The following is a 15,979-nucleotide window of genomic DNA, read 5'->3' as shown; positions in this document are numbered from 1 at the left end:
CAGTATGAGCCCCCATAGCTGGTTATATACAGTGTGAGCCCCCATAGCTGGTTATATACAGTATGAGTCCCCATAACTGGTTATATACAGTATGAGCTCCCTTAGCTGGTTATATGCAGTGTGAGTCCCCATAGCTGGTTATATACAGTATGAGCCCCCATACCTGGTTATATACAGTGTGAGCCCCCATAGCTGATTATATACAGTATGAGTCCCCCATAGCTGGTTATATACAGTATGAACCCCCCATAGCTGATTATATACAGAATGAGCCCCCATAGCTGGTTATATACAGTGTGAGCCCCCATAGCTGGTTATATACAGTTTGAGCTCCCATTGCTGGTTTTATACAGTGTGAGCACCCATAACTGGTTATATACAGTTTGAGTCCCCCATAGCTGGTTATATACAGTATGAGCCCCCCATAGCTGGTTATATACAGTATGAGCTCCCATAGCTGGTTATATACATTATGAGCCCCCCATAGCTGGTTATATACAGTATGAGCCCCCAAAGCTGGTTATATACAGCATGAGCCCCCATAGCTGTATATATACAGAATGAGAGCACCATAGCTGGTTATATACAGTATGAGCCCCCATAGCTGGTTATATACAGTGTGAACACCCATGGCTCGTAATATACAGTAATAAACCCCCATACCTGGTTATATACAGTGTGAGCCCCCATAGCTGGTTATATACAGTATGAGCCTCCATAGCTGGTTATATACGGTATGAGCCCCCCCCATTGCTGGTTATATACAGTATGAGCCCCATAGCTGGTTATATACAGTATGAGACCCCCAAAGCTGGTTTTATACAGTATGAGCCCCCATAGCTGGATATATACAGTGTGAGCCTCCATAGCTGGCTATATACAGTGTGAGCGACAATAGCTGGATATATACAGTATGAGCCCCCATAGCTGGATATATACAGTGTGAGCCCCCATAGATGGTTATATACAGTATGAGCCCCCATAGCTGGTATTATACAGTATGAGCCCCACATAGCTGTTTATATACAGTGTGAGCTCCCCATAGCTGGTTATATACAGTATGTACCCCTCATAGCTTGCTATAAACAGTGTGAGCCCCCATAGCTGATTATATACACTGTGAGCCCCCATAGCTGGTTATATACAGTATGAGCCCCCATAGCTGGTTATATAGAGTACGAGCCTCCATAGCTGGTTATATACAGTGTGAGCCCCCATAGCTGGTTATATACAGTATGAGCCCCCATAGCTGGTTATATAGAGTACGAGCCTCCATAGCTGGTTATATACAGTATGAGACCCCCATAGCTGGTTGTATAAATTATGAGCTCCCATAGCTGGTTATATACAGTATGAGCCCCCCATAGCTGGTTATATACAGTATGAGCCCCCAAAGCTGGTTATATACAGCATGAGCCCCCATAGCTGGTTATATACAGTATGAGCCCCCATAGCTGGTTATATACAGTGTGAACACCCATGGCTCGTAATATACAGTAATAAACCCCCATACCTGGTTATATACAGTGTGAGCCCCCATAGCTGGTTATATACAGTATGAGCCCCCATAGCTGGTTATATACAGTATGAGCCCCCCCCCAATGCTGGTTATATATAGTATGAGCCCCCATATCTGGTTATATACAGTATGAGACCCCCAAATCTGGCTATATACAGTGTGAGCCCCCATAGCTGGATATATACAGTGTGAGCCCCCATAGCTGGTTATATACAGTGTGAGCCCCCATAGTTGGATATATACAGTATGAGCCCCCATAGCTGGATATATACAGTGTGAGCCCCCATAGCTGGTTATATACAGTATGAGCCCCCATAGCTGGTTTTATACAGTATGAGCCCCACATAGCTGGTTATATACAGCATGAGCTCCCCATAGCTGGTTATATACAGTATGACCCCCTCATAGCTTGTTATAAACAGTGTGAGCCCCCATAGCTGGTGATATACACTGTGAGCCCCCATAGCTGGTTATATACAGTATGAGCCCCCATAGCTGGTTATATAGAGTACGATCCTCCATAGCTGGTTATATACAGTGTGAGCCCCCATAGCTGGTTATATACAGTATGAGCCCCCATAGCTGGTTATATAGAGTGCGAGCCCCCATAGCTGGTTATATACAGTATGACCCCCCATAGCTGGTTATATACAGTATGAGCCCCCATAGCTGGTTATATACAGTATGAGCCCCCATAGCTGGTTATATACAGTATGAGCCCCCATAGCTGGTATTATACAGTATGAGCCCCACATAGCTGTTTATATACAGTGTGAGCTCCCCATAGCTGGTTATATACAGTATGTACCCCTCATAGCTTGTTATAAACAGTGTGAGCCCCCATAGCTGGTTATATACACTGTGAGCCCCCATAGCTGGTTATATACAGTATGAGCCCCCATAGCTGGTTATATAGAGTACGAGCCTCCATAGCTGGTTATATACAGTGTGAGCCCCCATAGCTGGTTATATACAGTATGACCCCCCATAGCTGGTTATATACAGTATGAGCCCCCATTGTTGTTTATATACAGTGTGAGCCTACTTAGCTGGTTATATACAGTATAAGCCCCCCCTGATTATATACAGTGTGAACCCCCATAGCTGGTTATGTACAGTATGAGCCCCCATAGCTGGTTATATACAGTGTGAGCCCCCCATAGATGGTTATCTACAGTGTGAGCCATCCATAGCTGGTTACATACAGTGCGAATTCCCCATAGCTGGTTATATACATTATGAGCCCTGCATACCTGGTTTTAAACAGTGTGAGCCCCCATAGCTGGTTATATACAGTGTGATCCCCCATAGCTGGTTATATATAGTATGAGCCCCCATAGCTGGTTATATACAGTATGAGCCTTCCATAGCTGGTTATATACAATATGAGCCCCCATAGCTGGTTATATACAGTATGAGCCCTCATAGCTGGTTATATACAGTATGAACCCCCATAGCTGGTTATATACAGTATGAGCCCCCATAGCTGGTTATATACAGTGTGAGCCCCCATAGCTGGTTATATACAGTTTGAGCCCCCATAGCTGGTTATAAACAGTATGAGCTCCCATAACTGGTTATATGCAGTGTGAGTCCCCATACCTGGTTATATACAGTATGAGCCCCCTTAGCTGGTTATATACAGTATGAGCCCCCCATAGCTGGTTATACAGTATGAGCCCCTATAGCTGGTTATTTACAGTATGAGCCCCCATAGCTGGTTATGTACAGTATGAGCCCCCCATAGCTGGTTATTTATGGCATGAACCCCCCCTTATAACTGGTTATGTACAGTATGAGCCCCCATTGCTGGTTATATATAGTGTGAGCCCCCATTGCTGATTATATTCAGTATGAGTCCTCCTTAGCTGGTTATATACAGCCTGAGCTCCCATTGCTGGTTATATACAGTGTGAGCCCCCATAACTGGTTATATACAGTATGAGTCCCCCATAGCTGGTTATATACAGTATGAGCCCCCCATAACTGGCTATATACTGTTTGAGCCCTTATAGCTGGTTTTATACAGTGTGAGCCCCCATAGCTGGTTATTTACAGTATGAGCCCCAATATCTGCTTATATATAATATGAGCCCCCCATAGCTGGTTATATACAGTATGAGCTCCCATAGCTGGTTATATACAGTATGAGCCCCCCATAGCTGGTTATATACAGTATGAGCCCCCAAAGCTGGTTATATACAGTATGAGCCCCCCATAACTGGCTATATACTGTTTGAGCCCTTATAGCTGGTTTTATACAGTGTGAGCCCCCATAGCTGGTTATTTACATTATGAGCCCCCATATCTGCTTATATATAATATGAGCCTCCCATAGCTGGTTATATACAGTATAAGCACTCATAGCTGTATATATACAGAATCTGCCCACCATAGCTGGTTATATACAGTATGAGCCCCCATTGCTGGTTATATACAGTGTGAACACCCATAGCTGGTAATATACAGTATTAAACCCCCATACCTGGTTATATACAGTGTGAGCCCCCATAGCTGGTTATATACAGTATGAGCCCCCATAGCTGGTTATATACAGTATGAGCCCCCCCTCATTGCTGGTTATATACAGTATGAGCCCCCATAGCTGGTTATATACAGTATGAGACCCCAAAGTTGGTTATATACAGTATGAGCCCCCATAGCTGGATATATACAGTGTGAGCCCCCATAGCTGGTAATATACATTATGAGCCCCCATAGCTCCTTTTATACAGTATGAGCCCCAATAGCTGGATGTATACAGTATGAGCCCCCATAGCTGGTTATATACAGTGTGAGCCCCCATAGCTGGTTATATACAATATGAGCCCCCATAGCTGGTTATATACAGTATGAGCTCCCTTAGCTGGTTATATGCAGTGTGAGTCCCCATAGCTGGTTATTTACAGTATGAGCCCCCATAGCTGGTTATATACAGTGTGAGTCCCCATAGCTGATTATATACAGTTTGAGTCCCTCATAGCTGGTTATATACAGTTTGAGCTCCCATTGCTGGTTATATACAGTGTGAGCCCCCATAACTGGTTATATACAGTATGAGTCCCCCATAGCTGGTTATATACAGTATGAGCCCCCATAGCTGGTTATATACAGTATGAGACCCCCATAGCTGGTTGTATAAATTATGAGCTCCCATAGCTGGTTATATACAGTATGAGCCCCCCATAGCTGGTTATATACAGTATGAGCCCCAAAAGCTGGTTATATACAGCATGAGCCCCCATAGCTGGTTATATACAGTATGAGCCCCCATAGCTGGTTATATACAGTGTGAACACCCATGGCTCGTAATATACAGTAATAAACCCCCATACCTGGTTATATACAGTGTGAGCCCCCATAGCTGGTTATATACAGTATGAGCCCCCATAGCTGGTTATATACAGTATGAGCCCCCCCCCAATGCTGGTTATATACAGTATGAGCCCCCATATCTGGTTATATACAGTATGAGACCCCCAAATCTGGCTATATACAGTGTGAGCCCCCATAGCTGGATATATACAGTGTGAGCCCCCATAGCTGGTTATATACAGTGTGAGCCCCCATAGCTGGATATATACAGTATGAGCCCCCATAGCTGGATATATACAGTGTGAGCCCCCATAGCTGGTTATATACAGTATGAGCCCCCATAGCTGGTTTTATACAGTATGAGCCCCACATAGCTGGTTATATACAGCATGAGCTCCCCATAGCTGGTTATATACAGTATGACCCCCTCATAGCTTGTTATAAACAGTGTGAGCCCCCATAGCTGGTGATATACACTGTGAGCCCCCATAGCTGGTTATATACAGTATGAGCCCCCATAGCTGGTTATATAGAGTACGATCCTCCATAGCTGGTTATATACAGTGTGAGCCCCCATAGCTGGTTATATACAGTATGAGCCCCCATAGCTGGTTATATAGAGTGCGAGCCCCCATAGCTGGTTATATACAGTATGACCCCCCATAGCTGGTTATATACAGTATGAGCCCCCATAGCTGGTTATATACAGTATGAGCCCCCATAGCTGGTTATATACAGTATGAGCCCCCAAAGCTGGTTATATACAGCATGAGCCCCCATAGCTGTATATATACAGAATGAGCCCACCATAGCTTGTTATATACAGTATGAGCCCCCATAGCTGGTTATATACAGTGTGAACACCCATGGCTCGTAATATACAGTAATAAACCCCCATACCTGGTTTTATACAGTGTGAGCCCCCATAGCTGATTATATACAGTATGAGCCCCCATAGCTGGTTATATACAGTATGAGCCCCCCATTGCTGGTTATATACAGTATGAGCCCCCATAGCTGGTTATATACAGTATGAGACCCCCAAAGCTGGTTATATACAGTATGAACCCCCATAGCTGGATATATACAGTGTGAGCCCCCATAGCTGGTTATATACAGTGTGAGCCCCCATAGCTGGATATATACAGTATGAGCCCCCATAGCTGGATATAAACAGTGTGAGCCCCCATAGCTGGTTATATACAGTATGAGCCCCCATAGCTGGTTTTATACAGTATGAGCCCCACATAGCTTGTTATATACAGTATGAGCTCCCCATAACTGGTTATATACAGTATGAGCCCCTCATAGCTTGTTATAAACAGTGTGAGCCCCCATAGCTGGTGATATACACTGTGAGCCCCCATAGCTGGGTATATACAGTATGAGCCCCCATAGCTGGTTGTATAGAGTACGAGCCTCCATAGCTGGTTATATACAGTGTGAGCCCCCATATCTGGTTATATACAGTATGACCCCCCATAGCTGGTTATATACAGTATGAGCCCCCATTGTTGGTTATATACAGTGTGAGCCTCCTTAGCTGGTTATATACAGTATAAGCCCCCCATAACTGATTATATACAGTGTGAACCCCCATAGCTGGTTATATACAGTATAAGCCCCCATAGCTGGTTATATACAGTATGAGCCCCCATAGCTGGTTATATACAGTATGAGCCCCCAAAGCTGGTTATATACAGTATGAGCCCCCCCCCCAGCTGGTTATATACAGTATGAGCCCCCATAGCTGGTTATATACAGTATGAGCCTCCATAGCTGGTTATATACTGTGTGAGTCCCCCATAGCTGGTTATATACAGTATGACCCCCCATAGCTGGTTATATACAGTATGAGCCCCCATAGCTGGTTATATACAGTATGAGCCTCCATAGCTGGTTATATACTGTGTTAGTCCCCCATAGCTGGTTATATACAGTATAAGCCTCCCATAACTGGTTATATACAGTATGAGCCCCCATAGCTGGTTATATACAGTATAAGCCCACATAGCTGGTTATATACAGTTTGAGCCCCCATAGCTGGTTATGTACAGTATAAGCCCCCATAGCTGGTTATATACAGTATGAGCCCCCATAGCTGGTTATATACAGTATGAGCCCCCATAGCTGGTTATATACAGTATGAGCCCCCATAGCTGGATATATATATATATATAATTAAAAAAAATAAAAACAACACATACTCACCTCGCTCCCGCACCCCCAACGCTGTGCTCCAGACAGCATCCGGGGCCATTCCCACTCTGCCTGACGTCATGAGGCAGGGCGGGCCCAGAATCTGTGCGCGATGGAGACAACATGCAGCTGTGGCGGCTGGTTAGAAGCGGCTGCGTCTTGATGTGAGTGGGCATAAATGTTAATTAGATGGGCCCAGCCACCCGCACTGTGTATGCTGGATCCGCTCTACCTGACGTCTTGCGGCAGGGCGGGTTCAGCATCATTCAAGCTGTCTGCGGTCGCGGGCCCGTGGTGGTGATTTAAATAACACATGGGATTGCGAATTATAATGGGGGCAATTCATGGGCCCCCCGGAACCTTGGTCCCCATACGGTAGCCCAGATTGCCTTCATTATAATCCGCTTATGGTTATTAACTCATTGCATAAGTTTAGAAATATAGAAAGCACCACACAGGAATCAGAGGACAGCTTGCTGTTATTGACAGAGGAGCTTTGCACTACTATTGATGGCAAAAAAGTTTAAATGGCCCCTGCCCAGAAACTTGGTAACTATCACAGTTTGCCGTCATTATAATCTATCCTTGACTATTTTATCAACATAAACCTAATCTGAAAGCAGTTTTTAGTAGAGAAGGTTGTGGTGCCTACATTAAAAGCACTGGTGGGGATATCGATATCAACAATTAAACCTCCACCGATTAAATATGTATGCAAATCTTTTTGCGCAGGTAGAGCAGTGTGTGGACCCATCAGTTTCATTTAAGGGAGTTATTCACTACTGCACAAATTTTTCTTAATTGCTACAGTGCCTCAAATAGTCAAGTAGTGGGTAACCACTTTTCACCTGTAGAGTTTCCTGCTTAGGGTCAATGATGAGCTGTCCACTTCTGCTCCTTGATCTCAGCAATCGGTTGGGGCCTTAGAAACCAAACCCCCACCAATAAACCCTAACAAGCAGGAGTTATAATATGTTAAGAGAATTTTAATATACAAAATCTAAAGATTTTTACCTGTTTTCTCTTTTCTCAGCAAATGTTTGCAGGAACTATGTTGATTGTAAGCTGGGCCAATACGTCAGTCTGTTCTGTAAGTTCAAGGCTTAAATACATTTACTTCTTCAAATGTTTTAATTCCTGGTTTAATACAATTCTGTTCCCAATATCCCAAATCTTTTAGATGTATAACATGTGTTTGATCTTTTATAGTAGGAGCTTTTTTCATAGTTATTCAATTGCTATTGCATTCAATAAGAACCATATAACTACAGAAATGGAAAATGTTTACGTGTATGTGCACTTTTCGGGAATTTCAGAATAACCTGTAACACTATTTCTGGACATTGTAAGACATATAAACTGCATTTTTAATAGATTAATTATTTTCACTTAGTTTGTGAAAAAAGAGCAGTTACTATTTAACTTGCCATTTAACACATTATATTCCATACAATAACAAATGCAAATTGTCTCTTCAGAGAGGAAGAAGACTTGAACTCTAGCACAACCTATTGGAAGTAGCAATCTTACAAGTCATTATTGACCCAGCAATTTCTTATTTAAGTTATCACCCCTACCAGATCCAGTGACCTTTTGAAGACCGACAATATGTGTATTTGTATGATTGCCGTTATGGTGGGTAAGAAAGTGGGAGGCCACTGAAGTGAGGGATTTTCCCTTTTTAAGGTCCACAGCCGACAGATTAATGGTTGAAAATGATTTTGTATACGCTTCCTCATAAACTTGGTGGCAGGGGCAAATGATGGCATAGATAACGTATCTTGTTTTACAATTAATATACGATCTCAGGGGATAACCCTTTCCGTCCAGGGGGTTAATAAACGTATCCCAGATTGGGTGCACGAACTGGCACACATAGCAGTCCCCACATGGGAAGGAGCCTCTTAGGGAGATACCTCTATTTAGTTTCTGTATGGGTCTTTTAAAATGGGTCTTGAAGTGATTTGTGAGATTGCCAGCCTGGCGATGGAAATCTTCCTCCCGTGTACAATTCCGCCTTGTTCTTAGGAATTGCCCGACTGGAACACCTCTCTTAGTATGCATTGGATGGAAGTTTATAAATTGCAGGAGGCTGTTTGTGGCAGTCGGCTTCCGGTACACATACGTAAGAATTTGGTCCCCTTGGATAGAGATTTTCAGGTCCAAAAAGATGGCTGAGGTGGCTGAAGTAGAATACGTAAGAAAGATATTAAATGGGTTCGAGTTCAAGAATTTAAAGAACTCTTCACGCTCATCAACATTACCCAGCCAGACGAAGAACACGTCATCGAACACGTCATCGATGTATGTACCAATGTCGGACGTATCTGTTGAACCAGGTGAAGGGAAAGACCACCCCAAAAATAGGTTAACGAAGACAGGGGCACATCTGGCGCCCATGGCAACTCCTGATATTTGTCGATAATACGACCTGTCAAATAGAAAATAGTTATGCTGACGTATGAAGGCAAACAAGTCTATAATGAAGGAGTCATGTAAACGATCAGACGTGGTCTGTAAGTCCAAGAAATAGGCTACTGCCTTCATACCATCAGTACGGTTAATGTTCGAATAGAGTGATTCGATGTCACAAGTGACCAGAAGTACAAGAGGTGGATGATGATGAGACACAATTACCAGAAAGTCAGTTGCCAGTACAACTGTTAGGTCTTCCCGAGTCTGGTTGTTTTTTAAAGACTCTGGCGATAACCCCAAAAAGGCCATTTGCACCACCTGCCAGGCCAGCATCTGCAGGAGTAGCAAAATTACCAGCCTGACGACCACCAGCATGATCAGCCACCTGGCAGCAAAGCACCCGACTTTGTGGGCCGAATCCCAAGGTCCATGAACAGTGTCTGCGGGTGACACCACTGCTTGTTCCGCTGTTGTGCGTTCATGCCAATCCCCTGTCCATAGTGCATGCAAAGATGGATCCTACCCTGCACCTGTCGTTTCACACTCTCAAGTAGCACCATCAGCAAGCACGTCCTTGTCCCAGTGCAGCGTTCAGTTGTCTATACCCAAGTCCTTGGAATGCAAGCACAAATACGCAGCCAATGCCCCACAGGCCACACTACTAAACTCCCACATTTTGCGACTGCTTGCACTCGAAATGTTGCTTTTTTGGCTCATGGAGATGGAAGCTTTCCGCAACCTGACGGCAGCGGTCATCCCTTGGTACTCGGTCCCCAGCCACCACTATTTCTCCCGGTGTGCCGTCCCTGCATTGCACAAGCACATGTCCCACTACATTAGCCGTGTCCTCAACAATGCAGTTACTGGGAAAGTCCACCTAACCACGGACATGTGGAAAAGTGCTTGTGGGCAGGGACTGTACATCTCGCTGATGGCACACTGGGTTAACATTGTGGAAGCTGGGACCCAGTCAGACCTTGGGACGGAACACATTCTCCTGATGCTGAGGATTGCCGGCCCTAGGTCAATCAGGGTGGCCCCCAAAGTCTTAAGCTCCTGTACCTCATCCTCCTCAGCCTCCTCCTCCTCTTCAGTCTTCATCTCCGAAATGACCACATCAGTCACAAGCTGGTAGCACTGCAGCACTGCCTCAGCCAAGCGGCAACAGGCTGTGCTGAAGCTAATATGCTTAGGTGACAAACAGCACAATGTTGAAGAGTTGTGGACAGTTCTGAAAGAGCAGGCAGATCTGTGGCTGGCACCGCTGAGCCTACAGCCAGACATAATCGTGTGCGACAATGGCCGGAACCTGGTGACGGCTCTGAGGCGAGGCGAGTTCACACATGTACCATGCCTGGCTCATGCGCTTAATCTCATGGTTCAGCGGTTTCTCAAAACCTACCTGGAGCTGCTGGATCTGCTTGTCAAAGTACGCCACCTGTGTGCCCATTTTAGAAAGTCAGCTACAGTGTTCAGTTCAGACTTCACACGTAAGACCCCAGGAGTGGACATGGATGTCAGACATCTGTACCATTCTCCAAAACTTTGAGGACTCCACCAAGATGGTGAGCGACGATGACGCCATAATTAGCATCACCATCCCGCTTCTCTGTCTTCTGAAACGCTCTCTGCTCACAATCAAAGAGGATGCATTGCAGGTGGAGCATGATAAGATGGAGCAAGGAACCATACAGGCTGATTACACACAGCCCAGCCTCATCTCATCCCAACATGGATTGGGAGACAATGAGGAAGAGGAGGAGGAAGAACAGGAGCTAGTTTCTTGCGCTATAGATGGTACTACCTGCACAACTGTCATACCGTCTGTTCAGCGTGGATGGCCTGAGGACAGGGAGGAGGAGAAGGAGGAGGAGGAGAGCATGGTCAGTCATCCTCTTGGTGAGGACACGTCAGTCTTGCCTGTTAGCAGTCTGGCAGGCATGGCTGAGTTTATGTTACGCTGCCTTTCCCATGACTCTCGCGTTCTCAAAATTTTGGGTGACTGTCATTACTGGTTGGTGACACTTCTAGACCCACACTGCAAGGAGAACTTTATATCTCTTATTCCTGAGGCGGACAGGTCTACAAAAATGGGGCAGTACCAAAAGGCCCTTGTTGCTCAAGTATTAAAAAAATTCCCATCTGAAAACGCTGGCGCCAGAGGTCACAGTTCGTTGGACAACCAAGGAGTACAGGCGAGAGAGACACAACTCCAATCCAGCAGAGGCAGGGGAACACTGTCAAAGTTCTGGGAGAGTTTTCTCAGCCCTTCCCATCGCACAGGTCCTGAGGCGCGGGGTAATCTCACAAGGAGTGTAAAGTTTGGGAAGATGCTGAGGGAGTACCTTGCCGACCGTACCAATGTCCTCCGTGATTCCTCTGTGCCTTATAATTATTGCATATCCAAGCTGGACACGTGGAACGAACTGGCTCTCTACGCCTTGGAGGTCCTGGCTTGCCCTGCCACTAGCATTTTATCAGAGCGGGTTTTTAGTGCCGCTGATGGAATTATAACTGATAAGCGCATCCACCTGTCAGCTGAAGATGCTGACAGGCTGACTCTTGTAAAAATGAACAAGGGCTGGATTGGGCCAGACTTCTCAACACCACCGAAAGATAGCAGCACAACATAAACTCAAATTCAGTGTCTTTTTTTGGGAGGTGTATTCCCATTCACCTTTTCACACCCACACATGGGTATACGCTTCCTGATTTTGGCTATTTGCTCTTGTCCTCCTCCGCCTCCTCATCCTCATCCTCTACCACCATATCACCAGGGTGACCGTGGTCTGTGATGCGACACCCACATAATTTATTTAAAGGGTGTTTATTATGCCCATAAAAAATTTTTTATACAGTATGTTCATGCATACCCCCCAGGGGTAAATGTTTGTCAGCCCATACACTTAGTGCATGGGCATTACAAGTATAGGAGACCTGCTCCTTTGTAATGGGAACATTTTTTTATGAGGCCCTCCTCCACGTCTTTTCCAAGGTGCATTAGAGTGCCTCCCAATTTTTGGCAGCCCTTGCATTCACTGCATCGGCCAACACTTTGGGAGACCAACTTCCTAATAATGAAAACATTTTTTCATGAGGCCCTCTACGTCTCTTCCAAGGTGCATTGGAGTGCCTCCCAATTTTTGGCAGCCCTTGAATTCACTGCATAGGCCAACAGTATGGAAGACCCACCTCCTAATAATGGGAACATTTTTTCATGAGGCCCTCAAAGTCTCTTACAAGGGGCATTGGAGTGCCTCCCAATTTTTTTTTCAGCCCTTGCATTCACTGCATAGGACAACACTATGGGAGACCCACTTCCTAACAATGGGAACATTTTTTCATGAGGCCCTCTACATCTCTTCCAAGGGGCATTGGAGTGTCTCCCAATTTTTGGCAGCCCTTGCATTCACTGCAGAGGCCAACACTATTGGAGACACACTTCATAATAATAGGAACATGTTTTCATGAGGCCCTTTACGTTTCTTCCAAGGGGCATTGGAGTGTCTCCCAATTTTTGGCAGCCCTTGCATTCACTGCATAGGCCAACACTATGGGAGACCCACTTCCTAATAATGGGAACATTTTTTTCAGGAGGCCCTCTGACCTCCATGTCTCTTCCAAGGGGCATTGGAGTGCCTCCAAATTTTTGGCAACCCTTGCATTCACTGCATAGGCAAACACAATGGGAGACCCACATCCTAATAATGGGAACATTTTTTTTCAGGAGGCGCTCCTCTACTTCTCTTCCAAGGGGCATTGGAGTAGGTCCAAATTTTGGCAGCCCTTGCATTCACAGCATAGGCAAACAGTATGGGAGACCCACTTCCTAATAATGGGAACATTGTTTTCAGGAGGCCCTCCTCTAAGTCTCTTCAAAGGAGTATTGGGGTGCGTCCAAATTTTCAAAGGGATATTGGGGTGCGTCCAAATTTTGGGCAGACCTGCCACTCACTGCATATGCAATAACAGTATAGAAGACCCACTCTTTAGTAATGGGAACAACAAAGCATAGCCGGCTGATGGCTCTCTAAGAATAGCGAGGGCTGACTGCTTGCCCTTTAAGAATAGTAAAGGCTGCCTGATGGCCTTATAAAAATAGGTTTTGTGACTTTCAGAGTCCCTCCTTCATAAATGAAACAGGATGTGTCTGATGATGTGTCACACACCACATGGCCAGATAAGGTTGTAAAATGTTAAAATGACATTTCCCGGTGAATGCATTTGTCACGGTTGAATGCAATGCAAAAGTGCAAAAACGCATCAAAAATGCTACTTGTGAACATAGCCCAAGGTGTGGACGAATATTTTTGTTTTTGTATATTTATTTTGCCTTATATACAAGTCATTATCCTGGAAAGGATGTTCCTTAACATATTTCCCAGGAAAATCCATTTTGGTTTCGTTTTTGTATGTTTTATTGTGAGTCTGTAAAAGTGGCGTAATACTCTGACAAAGTTGTTGACAGCAGTGACCTTGGAGTCAGAGATGCTTCCAGGGGTCTTCCCCATGCTGTTCCCATGTCATTTGAGCACTGTTCCCATCGATTTGGGCAATTTTTAGGCCCTCTGCAGACCTCCGGGGTAAGCCGCCTGAAAAATGCTCGAGTTTCCCACAGACTTACATTGGGCTCGTTGCTCGGGTCGAGCACCCGAGTATTCCAATTTGCTCGACCTGAGCATCGAGCACCTGAGCATTTTAGTGCTCGCTCAACACTAATAAAGACTAATATAATCAATACTGGAGAAGTTCGGTCACTTACTCAAAAACATGAATTAAATACATTGTTAGAATCCCTGAGCTCCTCTGTTTCTATTGTTTGTGTTTTTTTTGTGCGGCATCACTCCCTTGCAGAATTATTCACATTCTTTGCTTTTGAAGCACAGTAAGTAAAAATCTCTGTTTGCTGTCCAGCTGGGAGTTTTTTCTCCGGTCATCTCTGGGGAAGTGTGCTTTCACCCCTCCCAGATATTGTTAGTCTAACAGTCTCAGATACTGCTAAGCTGTGATTGACAGTGTCTGGGAGGGAGGGGTGATAACACACACCCTCAGAGAAAACTCAGAAGAAAAAGTCTAGTTCCACTAAAAGCAGAGATTTCACAAATTGTGCTCCAAAAGCAATAAATGTAAATATCCCTGCAATGGAGTGACATAGCGCAAAACAGAAAAAAACAAAAAAATCAGTGGAGCTAAGGAAATTTTACAAGGTATTTAAATATATTTTTTGACCAAGTGAAACGTCTTATTTAAAGCTATATTATGACCATTTAGTGATTCTCTATCAGTTCTACACAAACAGTTTAGAGAGTGTACAACTGAATACAGGTCAGATCACACACAGACGGTCAGTTGCAGAATGCATACTGCAACAATCTCATACAGTGACTTACAGGTGAAAAAATAAGTGGCAGAGCTAATAACAAATGGCAAGCTTTTGCAAATTCCAAGCACATTGGTGACAACACTAGTCAACATCTAGAGCTCAGACCATAATAATCATGCATCATGTGCCTCCTCACAGAAAATTACATTTCCTCGTTCAACACATCTTTATAATACCCCTTCACAGGGCTTGACACACTACCTATTAAACTCCAGCACTCAAAAATCGTTGTTGTAAATCCAGATGCTACATTGATCAACAGTGAAATGAATCACCCTTCAATTCTCCATTGTGCTATACCTCAAGTACACACGAGCACCTCTAAGGCTGCGTGCCCACTATGTGTTTTTCAAGCATTTTTGCCGTGGAATTTCCGCAGCGAAAACGCTTAAAAAACACTTGGTAATACGTGCCCCATAGTCCTCAATGATAATCCACATTTGCTGTGCACATGCTGCGGAAATTTCCGCTGCGTATTATTATTGCGGAAAAATCCGCAGCATGTCCATTAATTTTGCGGACACACAGCGTAATCGCCGCCATTGACTTGCATTGAAACGCTTGATATCCGCATCACTACATGTGCACATGCGGATATCACACTGTTCAATGTGTGGATGGTACCCGGGCCTGGAGAAGAGGAGACTCTCATCCAGACCCGGGTACCATAGTCCCTGTTAAAAAAAAAAAATTAAAATAAAAAATAAACGTTATACTTACCTTCCGATGGCCCTTAGTCTCCTCAGCGATGCGTCCGGTCTGTTGTATGGGTCACAGTGGTGTGAAGGACCTGCCATGATGTCATTTAGTCATGTGACAGGTCACGCGACCGCTGACGTTGGCGGTTGCGTGACCTGTCACATGACTCAATGACGTCACCGCAGGTCTTTAAACACCATACAACAGACCAGACGTAGCGGAGAAAATACCGGGGGGCCATCGGAAGGAAAGTATAATCATTATTTTTTTACTTTTTACCATTCTTATTCTTTTTTTTTAACTATTACTTGGTCACACTATATAAATCCATGCCGGTTGCACGGATGTATATAGTGTGACCAAGCTGTCAAGTGATGCTAAAGTCGCTTGGAAAAGCGCTTGATAACCCGCATGCAGAAATGCATGGAAAAACGCTTGACAAAAGCTTC

General features: G+C 44.6%; 1 protein-coding gene across 4 annotated transcripts in view; it reads left to right on the top strand.

Annotated features, from left to right (window-relative positions):
• The window catches only part of LOC141271151 (uncharacterized), a 200,711-nt gene that overhangs the window by 116,644 nt on the left and 68,088 nt on the right, over positions 1-15,979 (top strand). For 3 of the 4 annotated variants that reach the window (XM_073681255.1, XM_073681253.1, XM_073681254.1), the window contains exon 4: positions 8,067-8,123. The exons of the other annotated variant lie outside the window; for it this stretch is intronic. In XM_073681255.1, the coding sequence (XP_073537356.1) occupies positions 8,067-8,123 (57 nt within the window). The remainder of the gene's footprint in view (positions 1-8,066; positions 8,124-15,979) is intronic. 4 annotated transcript variants of the gene reach the window in all.

The sequence above is a fragment of the Phyllobates terribilis genome, unplaced genomic scaffold, assembly GCF_046119375.1.
Source record: "Phyllobates terribilis strain yellow unplaced genomic scaffold, ASM4611937v1 Scaffold_5__5_contigs__length_657084704, whole genome shotgun sequence".
NCBI classification, from domain to species: domain Eukaryota; kingdom Metazoa; phylum Chordata; class Amphibia; order Anura; family Dendrobatidae; genus Phyllobates; species Phyllobates terribilis.
The sequence above is the reverse complement of the archived record's forward strand: the minus strand, read 5'-3'. Positions and strand labels throughout refer to the sequence as shown.